The following is a 16,332-nucleotide window of genomic DNA, read 5'->3' as shown; positions in this document are numbered from 1 at the left end:
AGGATGAAAGAGTGCAGCGATCACTTGTCCTGCCAGTCACCGTTATAATTACAGTGTCTGTCAGAGGACGCATGTGTTGTCATCACAGAGATGACTTCAAGCATAATGTCATGATTTATCTTACGTACATGCGAAGCTCAGTGTGGATGTTTTCAAAAGAGAAATACTTAGTAACACTGAAGTTTTACAAACATCAGGCCTCTCACTGAAAGACAAGTGTGAGTGTTTAATAGTTTATGAGATTTTAGAGACTATAGTCACACTTTCAGTTTTGTATTTACATTATGAATGTTGTATTACACATTATTTTCAATGGTATAAAATCAGGCCTTGATCCATGGTGACTCACACTTTGCAACAAGAATCAAGTCAAGGTCTCGTGAGAGATAACAGATATTGGTGCTTCTCTTAAATACGGGAACCATGACGTGTGTTGTTGAAACATCTAATGTCTACGTAGCATTAGCGCTGTCCCTGTCAGCTTACTGTTTTAGCATTAGCAATTGCTTTATTGCAACACTATCCTCACAGTATTGGGAAATCAAACAGATGCTCTCCAGCATTTGCTACGGCAGCTTAAACCCTGTCCAGTCCCTCTGCATGATGCCCTCTGTGGATGCATGAGCGCAATAACGCGAGGTTGCCTAAGGTTGTCTAAGCGCTGCATGATGTCAATCAGCAACTCCTGGGATGTGTAGCAGCCAGTGATACCACACAGCATGTCCTTGATTGTTTGCACTGTGTAAGGAAATTTCATAACGTGCATTTTAAATACACAAGATACACGAGCGCATGGTGATTTGTGCTGACTGTGCTCTTTTTGTTTTCACTGGTCCAGGCGATTTATTTGGCTTTTTGAAGGTATTACTTTGAAGGTATGAAGGCCAAAATGATATGAATGTCCAGCTGCACCATACGACTGGAAACCATGATCATGCAAGCTGAGGAGAACACAGTAAGAAGAATCTCTCATTGCTCTGAATATTCTTTTTTATTTTATCTCATACCTGTAAAAATAGATTCTCAAAATAAATTAATATATGAAATAAATATACTGTATGTCCCAGGAAATAAAAGCTCATAAATAGAAATAAAATCTGTCAGCATGTTTGTATAGGTGTCTCTGCCAGGTTCCGCATTCACGGTTGTCAGTGGGAGAACAACTGAATTCCTTCACAGGGTTCTAAAACGGGTCCCACCAGAACACACAGCGGGCGGCAAAGAAGGAGTCCTCATACACCTCTATTGGACTGTTTTTCATAATCCACATGCACTTTGTAGAAAAGTAACATCATTGGAGCAGCATCTGTCTTTAGAGCAGAGTCCAAAAGAATCCGTCCGTGCCGTCGGTCCGACGCAGGGGGCTCCGGTGGCTCTTGTTTCCAGAACAAACATGGCTGCTTTCCAGTGCACGACACTACCGTTTCGTGTAAACCAGCCACTGCGCAGTAGATGATGCATTTTGATCAAACGCTTACTTAGCAGCCACAGCAGTGTTTAGAATTAAATAAATCGCTCTACTGAAAACAGCGGATTTCTTAGGACTCACCCACAACAACAGGAAAATGCTATTAGCAGCCAGTTGTTAATCACAACTATTACTTCCCCACTCCTGTCCTCGTGAACATGCAGTTTGGACTAGTAGTTGGATTAAATGTATGGGAACTCAGTGAAAAATCCATGAATCATGTGTTTGGCCACCGAGGCCGCGGCACAAGCCAGTATGTGGGCAATATTCAGCTCCAATGTAGTCTTTGTTGGGGGGCTTTCACCTCCTCCAGAGGTTCCCTGGTGCTGTTCAGTCAAACTCCCTGTTCTACATGGCCTCTCTGCTCGTTCTCCATTCCAGCACAGGAGCATATGATTGGGTTCACTTCTTTCTCCCTCGGAAACAGGGCTGAAATTAGGCGCGCTTGGTTTGCGTTCCGGCTCAGAACCTCTGGTCTCAGCTCTGGGCCAGTATATCCCGGTACAGCTCTGGCACTCGGTCCGGGTCTACGGGCCTCGGTAGGAAGTGGGTGAACCTCTGATGCCGCCTTGACCTCGTTCCATCTCGAGACGTTCCATCTTTGTTCAAGGCGACGAAGTAGAACGCACCTTTTTCCCCGTGCCGGTAGATGTTGGAGGAATACGTGTTGTACCAGTTTTCCTCAAACTGCTCTCTGAAAACACATTCTGCCGACAGTTTCTCCTGCAGAAAGAGGAACAGAGAGTAAGAGGAAATATACAGGTTGTGCTGCAAAATGTGCCACCTGCTGGCAGGTGGATGCACATCAAACATTTGTAAGTATTTTTGACTCATTCAGTGTGTGTGTACTCACCGATCCATACAGCTCTCCCTTGCTGTTCATAGCCAGGTAGAGTCCACTGTCCACCCCCCTGATACTGACCAGTCCTACAGCCAGACTGATAAACTCCAGAATACCTGCACACACAACAAGATACATAAATTTGGAAAATGCTTTTATCCAATACAACATACAATATTTGCCTTAGATCACATTTTAAACAGCAGCTGGGTACAATAGTAGTTTGGTTAGTTCATTGCTAATACATTTTTTTATCTGAACCCAGTACAAACAAGTGCAGCCAAGCTCTGTACTGAGCGTCCCTGCTCCACCAACTCCGCCAGGCGAGGCTGAGTGTGTGGAATGGCCTCTGGTGTGAACTTACATCCAAGTCTCAAATGGAACGAATCAAGTGCCAGACGTGCTACAGCCTCGCGACACTAAAAGCGCTCTCTAAAAGGTCTACTCGATCTGCCTCAGCTGCAGCCGCTCGCGTTGATAACCGGAGATAAGCGAGCGAGAGAGTCAAGAAAAGGCATTCAGGCTAATCTCCAAAAGGAAGCGTGGCATGAATGTGCAAACATAAAATAGCTCCAACTCTTCCACCTGGAAAACTTATTTATCTTCAAATGGGTGATGGATCACTTGGAGGCACTGGACCGTCCCCTGGGAGCACCACACATTGAAGATTTAGTGTAAAGGCAGCAGCTGGTTACTACTGGATTAGAGTTACCTGTGTGAGGGCTATTATCATGTGATATTGACAGTTTTCATGGTTATATAAAGTGGACGATCCAGTGGGTGGGAGTGGTGCAGCTATGTTTCCGTAACGGGTTGTGACTTAGAAACACTACCACATAGTCAAATCAGATTTGATCATTTTTTGCTATATAATAAAGATAAAAAAAACAAAAACATATATAGTGAAACCTCACAATAAATGCTCTCCTGTGATTAATGTGTGCGCGCGCATGGACGCCCGTGAGCTGCACGAGCACCCAGGAGAAATTTCGCAATAAACCGCTGCTACAGTAAGAGTGATGTTTGTACCGAATCTGCTGTGGTCCTTCCTGGTGCCCTGCACCGTGCCATCGGGATGGATCTCCAGGTGGAAGCCGGTCCTGCAGTAGAGCTGCCGCCGCCTCAGGATCCCCTTCAGGTGGCTGAAGTCCGCCAGGCTCCGGGACAGCCGCTCCGCGGACACGAGGTGCTCCTGCTGCTGCCCCTGTCCCCCCATCACGAGTCCGCTCACCGAGCTGTAGTCCACCGCCCCGGCGGGCGTGAGAACCAAATGAGAACCAATGGGGGCCGGAGCGGCGCCCGCGGGACCGAAGCTCTCCAGGAATACGTTGGTGAAGCTCCCAACGTCAGCCGCTGCCCCCATCACAGATGAACCACCCGATCCGGTTTGCGGCACGGCAGCAGAGTCCCGGTAGGAGCGGAAAGCGGCCCGGAGGAAGAAAAGTTGGATGGGGAATATCCTCAATGGGTGCGCTGTCACCGGCAGCACTCAGACTGTCATCTAAATGAGATTAAAGTCCCGCTGTGTCTTAGCGCGCGCGCGTGCAGGTATCCCCGGCGGCAGCTGCCCGTGTCCCTTCTCCTCCTCTCCTCTGCTATTTATCCCTTTCGCCTCCTCACAGTACTCTCCCCTCTCTCTCCTCTTCACCCCAGGATACTCCCCTTTGCTCCGGTGCGCACCAGGGTTTTCTCTCTCTCTCTTTCTCTCTCTCTCTCGCTCGAACATAGGATAATAAGCAGCTACTCTCGATATAAGACGATCAGAGATAGGATAAGATGTAGCGAAGAAGATGAGAGAGAGAGAGAAAGAGACTAAGATAGCGAGAGAGATAAGAGAAGATGAGGAGGACGCTAGAAGAGGAGAGAGTAGATAGAGAGAGATGATTCTTAGAGCGAGAGCGAGCTGTCGCGAGACGCGGACTCGAGAGGAGATCTATGAGACTCCCGACTCGCGCGCGCTTCGATTCTCTCTCTCTCTCTCTCTCTCTCTCTCTCTCTCTCTCTCTCTCCTCTCTCTCTCTCTCTCTCTCTCTCTCTCTCTCTCTCTCTCTCTCTCCGTGTCTTACCCTCTATAATTAAATCACCCCATGCAGCCTTTTATTTCTGCAGTACCCTCTGGTTCCCCAGCTCCTCCAAGCTGCAGACTGGAGCGCGGTGGCCAACTACACCAGTGCGTTTCTCCGGATAGATAATCACCCGAGTTGCCTTTTTTTTATTATAAAAATGAGCCCATCTTTCCAGGGGTCATTTGAAACGGAGTTCCTCCCTCCATTTGCTTAACGCTGCCTCACCTTTGATGTTCACTTTAAATGCAGCCTCTACAGGGACCTGCCGAAGAAAAATGCTGATAAAACTGAGTCTGTTTGAGGGCTTATTTTACCTATCCTCCCCTCCAGCTACGCAACTGCTAGACACATTGTCACGGGCACTTCGCCAGTGCTGTTCAAACTGTGGGAGCGTTAGTGAGGGTCGCAGGAAAGTGCGTAACGACACCAAGTTGTGTGTGAAATAAACATAGAGAGAAGGAGCGAATGTCTGTCAAACATGAAAGTGGTGTTGCCATTAGCGTAAACGTTTAACAGCCCCGCTGCACGCCCCCCTATTCAGTGACTCAGGTGCGGATGGAGAGAGGGAGGAAAGCCCCCGTTTGCGTAATTTTCGCACTCGCGTGTTGATTTATAGCCCCCTGTTTTATGTAACCCAGCCGCAGCTTTACAGCGCCCGCACAGGCACAAACACACACAGCCTATAGACAGTCGCACCACACGCACCCACACACACCTGTGCAAACGACATCACTTGACTGTCCCTTCATTGATCTTTCCACGACGCTTTGAACAGCACAAGAGCCCATATAGCCTATCCTTAATTGTGGTCTTAAAAGACGAATCAAAGACAGATGCTTCAAAGTGCAGGGATCTTGTAAGAGGATCAGGCAATAACAACCAGAAGAGTGGAGTATACCTGTTTGAACTGCAGCTTAGAAAATACCCCGACACTCGACACTTGGAGGACTTCAGAAATATATCGGGGCAGCAAATACATGGATTTCGTTACGCATGCACGTTGTTATTGATCCTAACTTTGAACACATCCCACTGACTCAATATTTCTGTAAGAATAATGTAATCTATCGATCTCACTGCGGAGCAATGATTTTCTATTAAAGGGACATTTTTCGCGTTGATCCCCATTTGAAAGAGATCAGAATGTGAAATGTCAAAGCCATTATGTCTGATCGTTATCGTGACGTGATCTCACGCATTTGAAAGGATTTAGTTAATGTAGTTTATGGCTATTTGTTGATACAGCATTTATTTCAATGCATGGGTTTCCCTTTTAAACTGGCGATGCCAGGGCCCGTGCTCCCGTCTATATTGCATTGATTTTAAACGCGCTCACGCACATACCCGCAAACCCACAGCTGCCCCCTCTCCTGGGACCGGCGTTGATAAATGAGTTGATGGCGCAAAGCTGTTTGTTTTTGTGTGGACGCTAAAGGCAGATGATGTGTCAGCAGCACCAGGACAGTGATTTTCCTCTCGTCTCTTTCGGCTACGTATTTGCTCTGACGTAGTGCGCGCACTGGATGTGTGCGTGTGTGAAAGGCAGATTGAGAGGCGTGCGTAGCCTCTGTCCCTCGGTTCATTAGTATTTATGGCCAGCGAAAAAGGAGGATTTTTTTACAAAGCAGTTGGATCGATCAGAATCGCCTTCAGGCTGATCACATGTTGAAGTATTGAATATTGATCTGGCCAAGATGAGGACGTCAACGACAATGCCACATTTCCAGCACACTTGGTGCAAGTGATCAGTTCCCAGGGTCACATGGTTTGCTTTTAACTCCTTTTTTCATAGTGTTTATGGTAGAAGACTGAAGCCAGCTTCTAGGTTGAAGGAAAGTGAAGTGAGGCCCCCAGGGTTCCACCCACGCACCCACAGACACACATTACAACTTAATCGAATGGCTGCATAAAGGAATAACTGAATAAATAGCCTAGAGGTTATTATGCAAATTGAGATCTGGGGAATTCCAAGGGTCCTTTAAAGTAGGTTTCAGAAGACCCCCTTATGTGAAAATGTAGACTTAACCTAATCTGATTTATGCCAGTTAAACAAAGCAAAATTATCTGATGTTTCATTATCACCACGTTCATATGGAGCTATAATCATATAACGACCTTGTCAATGTTTCAATGAAGGTAAAAATATAGACATTCAATATTAAAATTTCTTTTTCATGTAATTTGTGATTTTGCATTGATTCTTTGTCCAAAAGTCAATCGAGAAACAGTAATCTATTGCTTTGATCGTCATAAATAAATAAGATCAATAAGATAATGTAATGTGGGTCAAATTAACAGATTAAAACTCAAAGGAATTGAAAAAGGGTTTGATAGCTGTACTCAAAATTTTGAAGTGGTGATTTCTAGGGTTTTGATCTGGTTTCGACTTTGGGCTAAATGAAGCTATACCTATACGTTGAGTCACCATGTTTCAAGTGTGAACGAATGGCAGCTTCATCTATTAGACTCCTGCCCTTTATTCTCCTAGCATCAAAGTCATAAGAAAAGCCCCATCAGTCCTACAAGTAAAAACTTAAATCAAGAGCTCATCTTTGATATTTTCCCTTTGTTGACTGCTTTGATCTGTCACTTTCCACTGGAAATTTGATACCACACTGACCCTCCATAAGTAAGTGAAAACTGACAAGTCTTGATACTGTTGGTCACTTATGATTGTCACTATGTGCTTCCGGTTTAGGATTCGCTTATTGTCAGCTATTCAGTGCAAAACACTTACACCTGTGGCCGTGGTGTGGTTTTCTGTGTAGCTTGCTGGATGTTACAGGTGTTGCATAACATCATATAGTAAATGTGTGCATTTAATACACATCCGTACAGTTGCATTTGAAAATATTCAAGCCCCACTACTTAGATTTTGTCAAATATACACTTAGTGTGTTAAAGCAATAAACTAATCAAAAAACAAAAGTCATTTAAATAACTAATGCTATTACAGAATTATATACACTGAGAGACTTTAATAGACCTGAAACAAAACTTGATACAGTAGATACAGGACAGATAGTGAGTTTTCACAGTAAGGCGCCTACTTGTTCAACTTATAATAGTTTTAGATAAAGGTAAAGGTGTGACGTCTACTCCACTGCTTAAGCTAATATCAGCGGGGTGACTTTTATAAACTACGTTGCTGCCTGAATAAATGTGCCTGTTATGTCATCATAGGTATTTTTATGTAACATATTAACTGATCTTATCTCCTTGTCTTATTGCAGCCCGTTCATGTCAGCCCGCTGCTGTGTTTTAACACTCGACCGGCCTCTGCCTCAGCGCCTTACGCACATCTCGCGATGAGAGCGGGGACACGCGATAGTTTTGTGCCGCGAGCCAACTTCCAGCCACAGCAGCACAGCGGCAACAGAAGAAGCAGCCACAGCAGCAATGGCCGCCCTCCGCAGACTGGCAGCGATGGCCGGCAGGCTAAACCTCTGGCCGGCGGCTGGAAGCGAGCTCGTCGGCGGCCGCGCGGCTGGTGGAGGCGGAACGGGACGCCGGAAGGCTGCGGTCGGCGTGTGTCTCGCTGCGGGAGGCGCGGTGGCGTTTTACGTGTGCGGCGGCGCGGCGGCGAGCGGCGGGAAGAGGATGGAGAGACGCAGCATCAGCGGCTGGCTGCCCTCCATCCCGGCGGTGGAGGCCAAGGAGAAGGTAGGAGGCTGACTGGAAGCGACGCGGCCCTTTAGTGACACGTAGCGGCTCGGTGGGTCCGTGGGAACATGTTGCTACCGAGTGTTGACATAGGGGCCTCAGTCACTGCGGACAGGAACTGGCAGAACAAACAGAAGCCACGGATAGCGCGGAGAAAGTCGACATTTCCTCCCTGTAGAATCGGGCCCGGTCAGACGAGCCTGCTAGTGTTCTGGCAGCTCAGACTACATTTCTTCCTCCCTGACGCATAGTCTGTGGCTGTGTCATCCATTCCCCGCACGCCCAGTGGAAACATTTGGTTCCCTGCTTGGCCGCAGGACGAGGTGCGCGCGCAGACGCGTAGACGGCGCTCTCCGCTCGAGCTGGTGCTGAAACGACAAGACGTCACTCATCCGGCGCAGCTGTGCGAACAGCGACAGCTGACGAGCAGTGACGGCGAGGAGGATCCGCGTGAGGCCTGCGTTCAAAATGCTACTACTGTCAAACTGTCATCATCACAATGCATTTAATAAAGTAACCACGTTGAGAGTACTCCTAATGTACAGGGGTCTGTACAGTACTTTGTGAAGGTTTGAGTCACTGAAAGTAAAAGTAAAGTTGTTTTAGGTTGTTTATTTATTGTATTATTGTTTATTACAACGTGCCAAAAATATGTCTTATGGGGTACAAAAAAGTACCTCATAAGGTACAGAAATGGCCCGTAGTGGACCTATTTGTACAAAATGCCTGCTGACAGTCAGCAAAGGTACAGTAGTTGGACCCTGCTAGGCTACTCCTGTGGGGGCGACAGGTTTGCATACCTTTTTAAGTACATTCCTGTACTTTGATTTCCTAGGGTGTTATACTGAGACCAGCTCTGTGTTACATTTTAGAGTGCACTTATTGATTTACTTGTGTTGCTTATATACAGTAGTCCAAAGTGGCTTAATAAAATATAATCTAAGCATCATTAATATTTGATTGCATTTTGAATTAACAGTCTCAAGTACACTGATCTATTACATGATTTAAGCTGCAGTAGCTCATAAGAAACCACTTTTACTTAATCTTCTGACTGAAAAACTCCTACATTTCATAGTCTATTGCAAAAAATAATCAGCAAGTGCATTAGTGAGTACAAATTTCCATATAGGCACACTAACTGTATGTATGCAGCTGCATTACCATATTGTTTGTACTTTGTACTGTTTTGTACTATATAAACATTAGGTTGCATTTGTTGATTGGTCAACTCAATTATAGTTTTTAGAATTTTCTAGCGGAGTAGAGCTACAGTAGACATATGAAGTGTAACAGTAATTTCCAGCTGAACCTGAAACAGGGATGTTGCATGTGCACATATGACTATAAGAGTATGCTTCAGAAGCCAGTGGTTATGTTTTGTAGGCCTACAGAAATGAACTGACTGTTCCCTGGAAGATACTAAGTTATTGCTTTCCAATAAAACGTGCGAGTTGTAGATTTCAAAGCAGTAAACTGGTGTCTCTTGGGCCACGGACCAGTTCTGAAACACAAGACCTTGCCTGTATCAAAACAGACTATGAGAGACTACTGTATGTGGTTAGGCAGCACATTTGACAGATTTTCACCTTTCTAGGGCACCTCATCAGGGAGAGAGAGAAACAGGCTGTTACTCAGTAATGGTAGCCTATAGGGATTCTAAAGAATACCAGGGAGGAACACAAAGCTGCAAAGAAACATACTGTATGCTTCAACAGAAAGAAACAGCAGAGACTCTAGAAATTTGTATTTGTGAGACTAGTTTGCAACAACCAGGGTGAAACAGGCCTAAACAGACAAATAGCAGACAGTTGACAGTGACACTTGTATCAGATGCCTTTATTGGCTCTTAACGCCAATTAATTTGACCTTCAGCCTCACACTGAAGGGAGTTGACTGTCTGTCCTCAGATTACAGAGCTGGTTTATATCTGCGTCTGTGCTGGATTCTTGCGCGAACCTGTAATTTAAGTGAACGGGAACAAGTGAAGTTGATGTCAGGATGAACACAGTGAGGGTCGGGACAGTTTAGCTATGAGCACACTCTGGAGATGGACTAAAGAGCCACAGCTGTGAACGCTGGACTGCCTGAGGGGAAAACACCTGGAGCATCTGCATTGCAGGCTGAACAACAAGACCAGGCAACAGGAACAGGTTTAGTTGTGGTTACATGACATTATAAGTCTGCAGGAACACAGTGTACTGCACTATAATTTCAAATCACTGCCTTTTATTTATTTTTTCCCTGTAGCTAACTGACTTTTACCTTATGTCATGTTGTGTGCTATTGCGACATTCCACGTGGACCTTCTTTGCACACCTTCGCAAGCTTCATTGATTTGTCGTCTATGCTTTTGCACATGATTATAACGGATCACTATGAAGCTCGGCACACATTTGTTCATGCCTTCAAAAGCTCCTTAATGAAAGCGTCATCAAAGCTTTATGAATGAATGTGCGCCTTCGTTAGCACGTTATCTGAACCTGGTGGGCTAGATAGGCCCCGCATCCAAAAGGATTTAAATTTGGAAACCTCTCTGTTGATTACACAGCTTCTCACGGCACAGTCTGTTGGTGTAGCAGCTCATCTGCACTGGAGCTAATCAACTTTAAGCCCCGACTCCTCACAGAGAGAGGGATGCTAATCAAGAAGAAAGCAGTGACGAAGTGTTTATGTGTATTCCTGTGGGTCCCTGTTATTGCACTGCGCCATAGGTGCCTGATCTATTTATAATCTCAGAGAGCTATTGCCAAGACTAGTTGGATCTTCTCATTAAGAAGGTTGAAAAGCAGTGAAGAGGCGAATGAAGTTGACATTCGGCTGTTTGCCTGAAAGTTTCTGTCTACGCAGGAAACTACAAAACCTGGAAATGTTACTTTGCAGCACTGGAGCAGTGAACTCTGTGTGAGCTTATAAACTCACTGGCCACTTTAATAAGCACACCTGTGCACACCAACAGAAACCAATTCAGCAACTCTGTCATTAATTCTGCTTGTGTAATTTTTAAAAGTATTTTTTTAATTTAAAATGGCCGGGGGAGCCAGGAATCAACCCACTGATTCTACGCTTGGTGGATGACTGTTCTACTGTACCTCTTGAGTCACTGCCTCCCTTCTCAGTGTTCCTTGTTTTTATATTTGCAGGCACGCCCATTTGACTTTGAAGATGGAGACGTGTACATGTCGTCCCATGAGTACCGCTTCCGCATGTTCAGCTCCGTGGAGTATGAAGGGCAGCTGTACATGACTCCACAAAACTTCATCGAGTCCGTCACCATGAGTGAACCACGAAGTATGTATCACAAGCGCCCAGTCAGTTTTCTTTTAAGACAGTATAAAACATATTTTTTATTATTTGTACATTGATATTTTAGTTTAAATGTAGCTTTTGAAAACAAAGTGCATTATGCTTTTGTTAACCAACAGCATTTGTTTTGTTTTTAGTACAATGGTACCTCGATCTCCGACCCAAATTTAATTCCTCAAAGTGAATTTTAGAGCAGTTTGTAAAATACATTTTTTTTAACTGAAAACACAGTTTCAGTTAAAAATGTAGTCCTGCATTTAAACACATTTTTGCCGTTACTGTCGGCCTGTTCCCAGTTTAGACAGGGCCAAGCAGCCTCAAAGCAGATGGCTTTACAGCTTTTGTTTAGTCTGAGGTTAATGCCAGTCAGACGCACACAGACACACAGACACACACACAGACACAGACACACACACACACACACACACACACACACACACACACACACACACACACACACACACACACACACACACACACACACACACACACACACACTCCTCAGTTTGACTGTATTCCACCTATGCACAGAAACCTTGTGAATATATTAGGTGGCCAATCAGCTTGATTTTCCCCTTCACAACATCTGGTTTAAAATTGGTCTTGAAAGTTGAGATTAGAACAAACATACATCTAAAAAAAAGCGTCCGTTCCTTTCTTTAGTCGTCATGCGATTGTGTTGCGTGCAAACCGTGCACCTGTATGTGTGTGTTTACATCGAGCCTGGCTCACTGACATACGATATGAGCGCTCATACCCTCTCAGCTGCCGGCATCCTCTAATGCCCCCTTTGAAGTTGAATTAGATGAATCTTGTTGTATAAAACAGAACAAAAGTAGTATGTGATTTTACGGGGACATTCCACGTACTACAAAGACGAGTGCGGGGCACTTTAGACAGTACAAATGGGCCTGTGATGATGACAGTGTATATACAGCCAGCATGTGTGCGTGTGTTTGTCTGTGTATGTGTGTGTTGGGACTGTACCCAGCACATTAAGACCCATTTCTAGATCATACAGATGCTATCTGACGGGGCCCACCCAAACTCTCTTCTCCTCTTTCCCTTCTTTCTCTCCTCTTTTGTCTCATTTTCCCTGGCAGACAAGAGGCCCTGGAGGTCCCTGACCAAACAGGTGGGAGACACACTCTAAATGCTTCTTTCTTCTGCTCCTCCATTTGGAGGCATCTTTTGTAATGTTACATCTGTTGCCGGCTTTGTAAAGCACAGCAGTTCCTCATGTAAATGTAGGGCCCCACTTTGAGTTTTAGTGCACTGCATGTAATGTACATCAGCTGCTGTAAGTGTACACATGATACTCTGGACTGGGTGTTGTGTCAGGCCTGAGATGTTCTAACTGGGCATAAAAGAAACGTTAGCCACCACAGGAACCCAAAAAAGACAACAAGGTCAAGGGCAAAGGTTAGGGTGTACAGTATCTTCCACATAACTTTAGTCACTCTGGCATTTAACAGTGCACAGTAGTAAAAATGTTTTTAGTGTGTTAGGTATAATAAATTATACTTAATAAAACAAAATGATTGAATACTGGAAACACGATCTATAAAGATAGTTTGTGGTGAGTCTTGTTTTTTTGCTCCCCGGTTCTTGCTTTGTGTCTCTGTTCATTCCTGAGTTGAAAGTTGAATGATCGAGTTTTTTTTTTGCAGTGTATCTCACTTGTGTGCTTTTGTCTATGTATCAGGAGCTGGAGAAGATTTTGTGTGAAACTCCACCTGTATGGAGAGGATCCTCAAAACTGTTTCGCAACCTGAGGGAACGAGGTCTGAGAGCACACACGCACACATGAACCAGGAGCAATAGGGGTTTTTAGCCATGACAATAAATGCAGCCTTATAATTGTTTCCAGTACTATACCACTGTAATCTATGGACAGTTAAACAGTTAAAACAATAAAATAACAACATGATATTTATAGCAATACATTCATGTGTGTGTGTGTGTCAGGGAACATTTTATGTGCATGTGTCACAGTAGGTGTCTTTAATCCGGGGATGGGTCCATACTGCCCTGTCTTAAAGCCAGACAACCTGCTGAACAAATCTAAAAATAGAACCGCACCGCTCCTCACCTCTCCTCTCCTCTCCTCTCTTCTCCTCTCCTCTCCTCTCCTCTCCCCCCCCTCCTAGGTAGTAAACCTATCCTAAGTCATTCATGGTAGGCAACAGACATTGTAGTGCATGTCTATTCAAATTGCTGATGGCATATTGCCAAGACCACACATAACCATACTGCAGAACTCAGCAGCACCTACAGTATACTGTATATACTCTCTATACTCACTCACTCGCTCTCTCCAGCAGTATTTTTTGTTATCTCAAAACTACTTATTTATTTAATTATTTATTATTTATTCTTTTCATGCATTTGTTCTACGCAGTGTGTGTGTGTGCGTGCGCGCACAGGACAGGCTGTTGTCTTCATGCCAGGATGAGCGAGGACAGTTAAAATGCTTGGAAAAGCTTTTTGACAGTGACAGAGATGTATGTCAGACAAAGGCGTGTGATGAGCTGCCTGAACATAGTTCACTGTGTGTGTGGTGGTCTAATGTACTTGTCTAAGCAATTAGGAGTAGGTGATAGCACTTACCATTGCAGCAGCTGGTTTTACATCATATAAGATGCTATACAAAAGGTAAATAAAACATCATGTTATAAACGGAATCATTTTAAACCTATATTTAATTGATAATAGTGCAAGAAAACATAAGTAAGATGTTGAAACTAGGATTTACATCTGTATTATTCTTCATCCTTTCTTCACAGCACTCAAGCATTTGGTAACTGACTGAGACTAATTGTTTTATACTTAAAAGCTGCTTTTACTCCACATAGGATTTCAGCCACTCGCCACTTCCTGAACTTTTTTGTCCATGTTTATGTTTCATAATGTGCCAAATAATTTCAACTGGCAACAAGTGTGTAATTCAGACAGGTCTGTTTTCCGGAGCGCTAATTATTTCCTTCTTCACCACTGCAGGTATGTGAGTGTAAACAAGCAGACTTGTATTCTAGAAACCTGAGAGAGTGTATCTCCTGGCCACAGTGAGCTCTCATTGCATTGAGAAAAGAGAATAAAGTTCCAAACCAGCTCCTTGACACAAAGCAGTTGAGCATCAAGAAAGCACAAGGATCACCCTGCTTCTGGCGGGTGTCATGTTCACCTACACACACACACACACACACACACACACACACACACACACACACACACACACACACACACACACACACACACACACACACACACACACACACACACACAAAGAGGGGAAAGCAGTCTCCCGTAACACTCAAGCGAGTCACCCTGAACTATCTGAACGATCACACAGAAAGTGTAAAAGAGGAACAGAGGGATGAGATGGAGCTGCAGATTCCTAAATGGGCCTGAGGCAAGAAAGGCTCAACTCCTAAAACATTTTTCACTTGCTTATCCAAACACAGACACATACACATGAACACAGCGCTGCCAGCCCGAGTCTTTACTTTGGACACTCGAGGTGAAGAAAAAGAAGCGGTGTGTGGCCAAATGGCTGTTGGCAGCTCAGCTTCAAGAAGACACATTTCGAGATGCTATCTTTGTGAAAGGAAGGATTATGTGCGTTAGTGTGTCTGCATGTGTGATGGGAGGCCCACAGCCTTTGAACATCTGTAAACATTGTGTTTGAGTGTGTTGAAGCTGACCTTTTATTTAACTCTCTCTGTCTTGGTCTTATTACTAGGGATCATCTCATACACAGAGTACCTGTTCCTGCTCTGCATCCTGACAAGTGAGCCTGTTCAGTCTTTCACTCCACACAGCGTCCATTTCCTTCACCTTGGCTTTGAATTACTTTATTATATCCTGCTGCGACTTTCACTTAGCACTATTTTAAGTCATACAAATGATATGAATTAGACACAAGGCCACCCAGAACTTAACGAGAGGCAGTTCCTGTGTGTCACACATGTGATGGGTTTCCCCTTTCCCCTAGGGGTAACAGAAATTCAAAGAGACACAAAGAGAACAAGAAGAAGAAAACTACTTGTAACCTGTCAAAACATAAGTATAGGCAGGAATGTTTGGCTTGTTACTAGAAACGACCCTCTACACATTGTGTACTCATCCAATAAACAGCTTTCTTTATGACTCCCTGACTTGTTTTATATATACTAAATTATATCCCCATTACAGCTTTAAAATTGTTGACAATTGTTAGTTCCTCTTAGAGATTCTGTATTTATAGTAGTAGCACAAAAAATCTTAAACTTAACATTTATTGTCTATAAACTTGAACCCATCTTGTGTCTGTCCTAGATGCTACTTCTTCACTTGCTATTTCTGGATGATATATTGCCTTTAACATACGCGCGCACTCACCTTATGCGCTCCTCTCTGTTTTCCAGAGCCCCACGCTGGCTTTAAGATTGCTTTCAATATGTTTGATGCAGACGGTAACCAGATGGTGGACAAGAGGGAGTTCTTGGTGGTGAGTCGCCGGGAGAAAATGCATCCTCGATTGAAATCCCATGTTAAAGTTAACGGCACATTTTTCTGGGTTTACAGCAGAGAAGCATTGTTTAGGTTTTTATTAAACTATAAACTGGGCATTGCCACAATATCAGTGTTTTCAAAGAGACATGTGACAAAAGGGTCGGGCTGGCATCACATAGGAAGACATTTCAAAATAAAAATAAATAAAAGATAAAGTCTTGGCAACTACAGTATAAGTAGGTAATGGGGAAAGGCAAGTGTGGGACATAAGACGATTTTCTTTCTCATTTGCATGTCCACACTGCCAGCATGTAGAATTTGTAGTCAAATGAGGGGAGTGTCTGATTCAAATAAGCGTCTAACACACAGCATCAGCCTCTTTAATAGATTTGAGGCTTTTTGTCTTTAATATTTGTTATTATTTGAGCTAGGGGTGACTTCATTCCCACAATATCTACAACTTGCCTAAGGGTTCATGTAGCTGCAGCTAATCC

At 44.2% G+C, this 16,332-nt stretch overlaps 2 protein-coding genes across 12 annotated transcripts in view; one reads left to right on the top strand and one right to left on the bottom strand.

The window, feature by feature from the left end:
* Window positions 1-972: 972 nt before the first annotated feature.
* Window positions 973-3,995, bottom strand: LOC114862875 (fibroblast growth factor 9-like). The gene is made up of 3 exons (XM_029163626.3): window positions 3,339-3,995; window positions 2,322-2,425; window positions 973-2,191 (listed from the first exon to the last, which is right to left on the bottom strand). The coding sequence occupies exons 1-3, from the start codon at window positions 3,670-3,672 to the stop codon at window positions 1,946-1,948; spliced, it is 684 nt and encodes a 227-aa protein (XP_029019459.1). The 5' UTR covers window positions 3,673-3,995; the 3' UTR covers window positions 973-1,945.
* Window positions 3,996-7,608: 3,613 nt separating this feature from the next.
* The window catches only part of micu3a (mitochondrial calcium uptake family, member 3a), a 28,292-nt gene continuing 19,568 nt past the window's right edge, over window positions 7,609-16,332 (top strand). For 4 of the 11 annotated variants that reach the window (XM_055508097.1, XM_029143247.3, XM_055508108.1 and 1 more), the window contains exons 1-6: window positions 7,611-8,038; window positions 11,182-11,329; window positions 12,448-12,479; window positions 13,050-13,128; window positions 15,087-15,134; window positions 15,751-15,833. In XM_055508097.1, the coding sequence (XP_055364072.1) occupies window positions 7,775-8,038; window positions 11,182-11,329; window positions 12,448-12,479; window positions 13,050-13,128; window positions 15,087-15,134; window positions 15,751-15,833 (654 nt within the window). In that variant the 5' untranslated portion in view covers window positions 7,611-7,774. Of the gene's footprint in view, window positions 8,039-11,181; window positions 11,330-12,447; window positions 12,480-13,049; window positions 13,129-15,086; window positions 15,135-15,750; window positions 15,834-16,332 lie in introns of all 11 variants that reach the window. The other 7 variants (XM_055508095.1, XM_041070205.2, XM_029143446.3 and 4 more) reach the window with 4 other exon arrangements.

This window comes from Betta splendens, chromosome 1 (assembly GCF_900634795.4).
Source record: "Betta splendens chromosome 1, fBetSpl5.4, whole genome shotgun sequence".
Taxonomy (NCBI): domain Eukaryota; kingdom Metazoa; phylum Chordata; class Actinopteri; order Anabantiformes; family Osphronemidae; genus Betta; species Betta splendens.
This window is presented reverse-complemented; position numbering and strand designations above follow the sequence as displayed.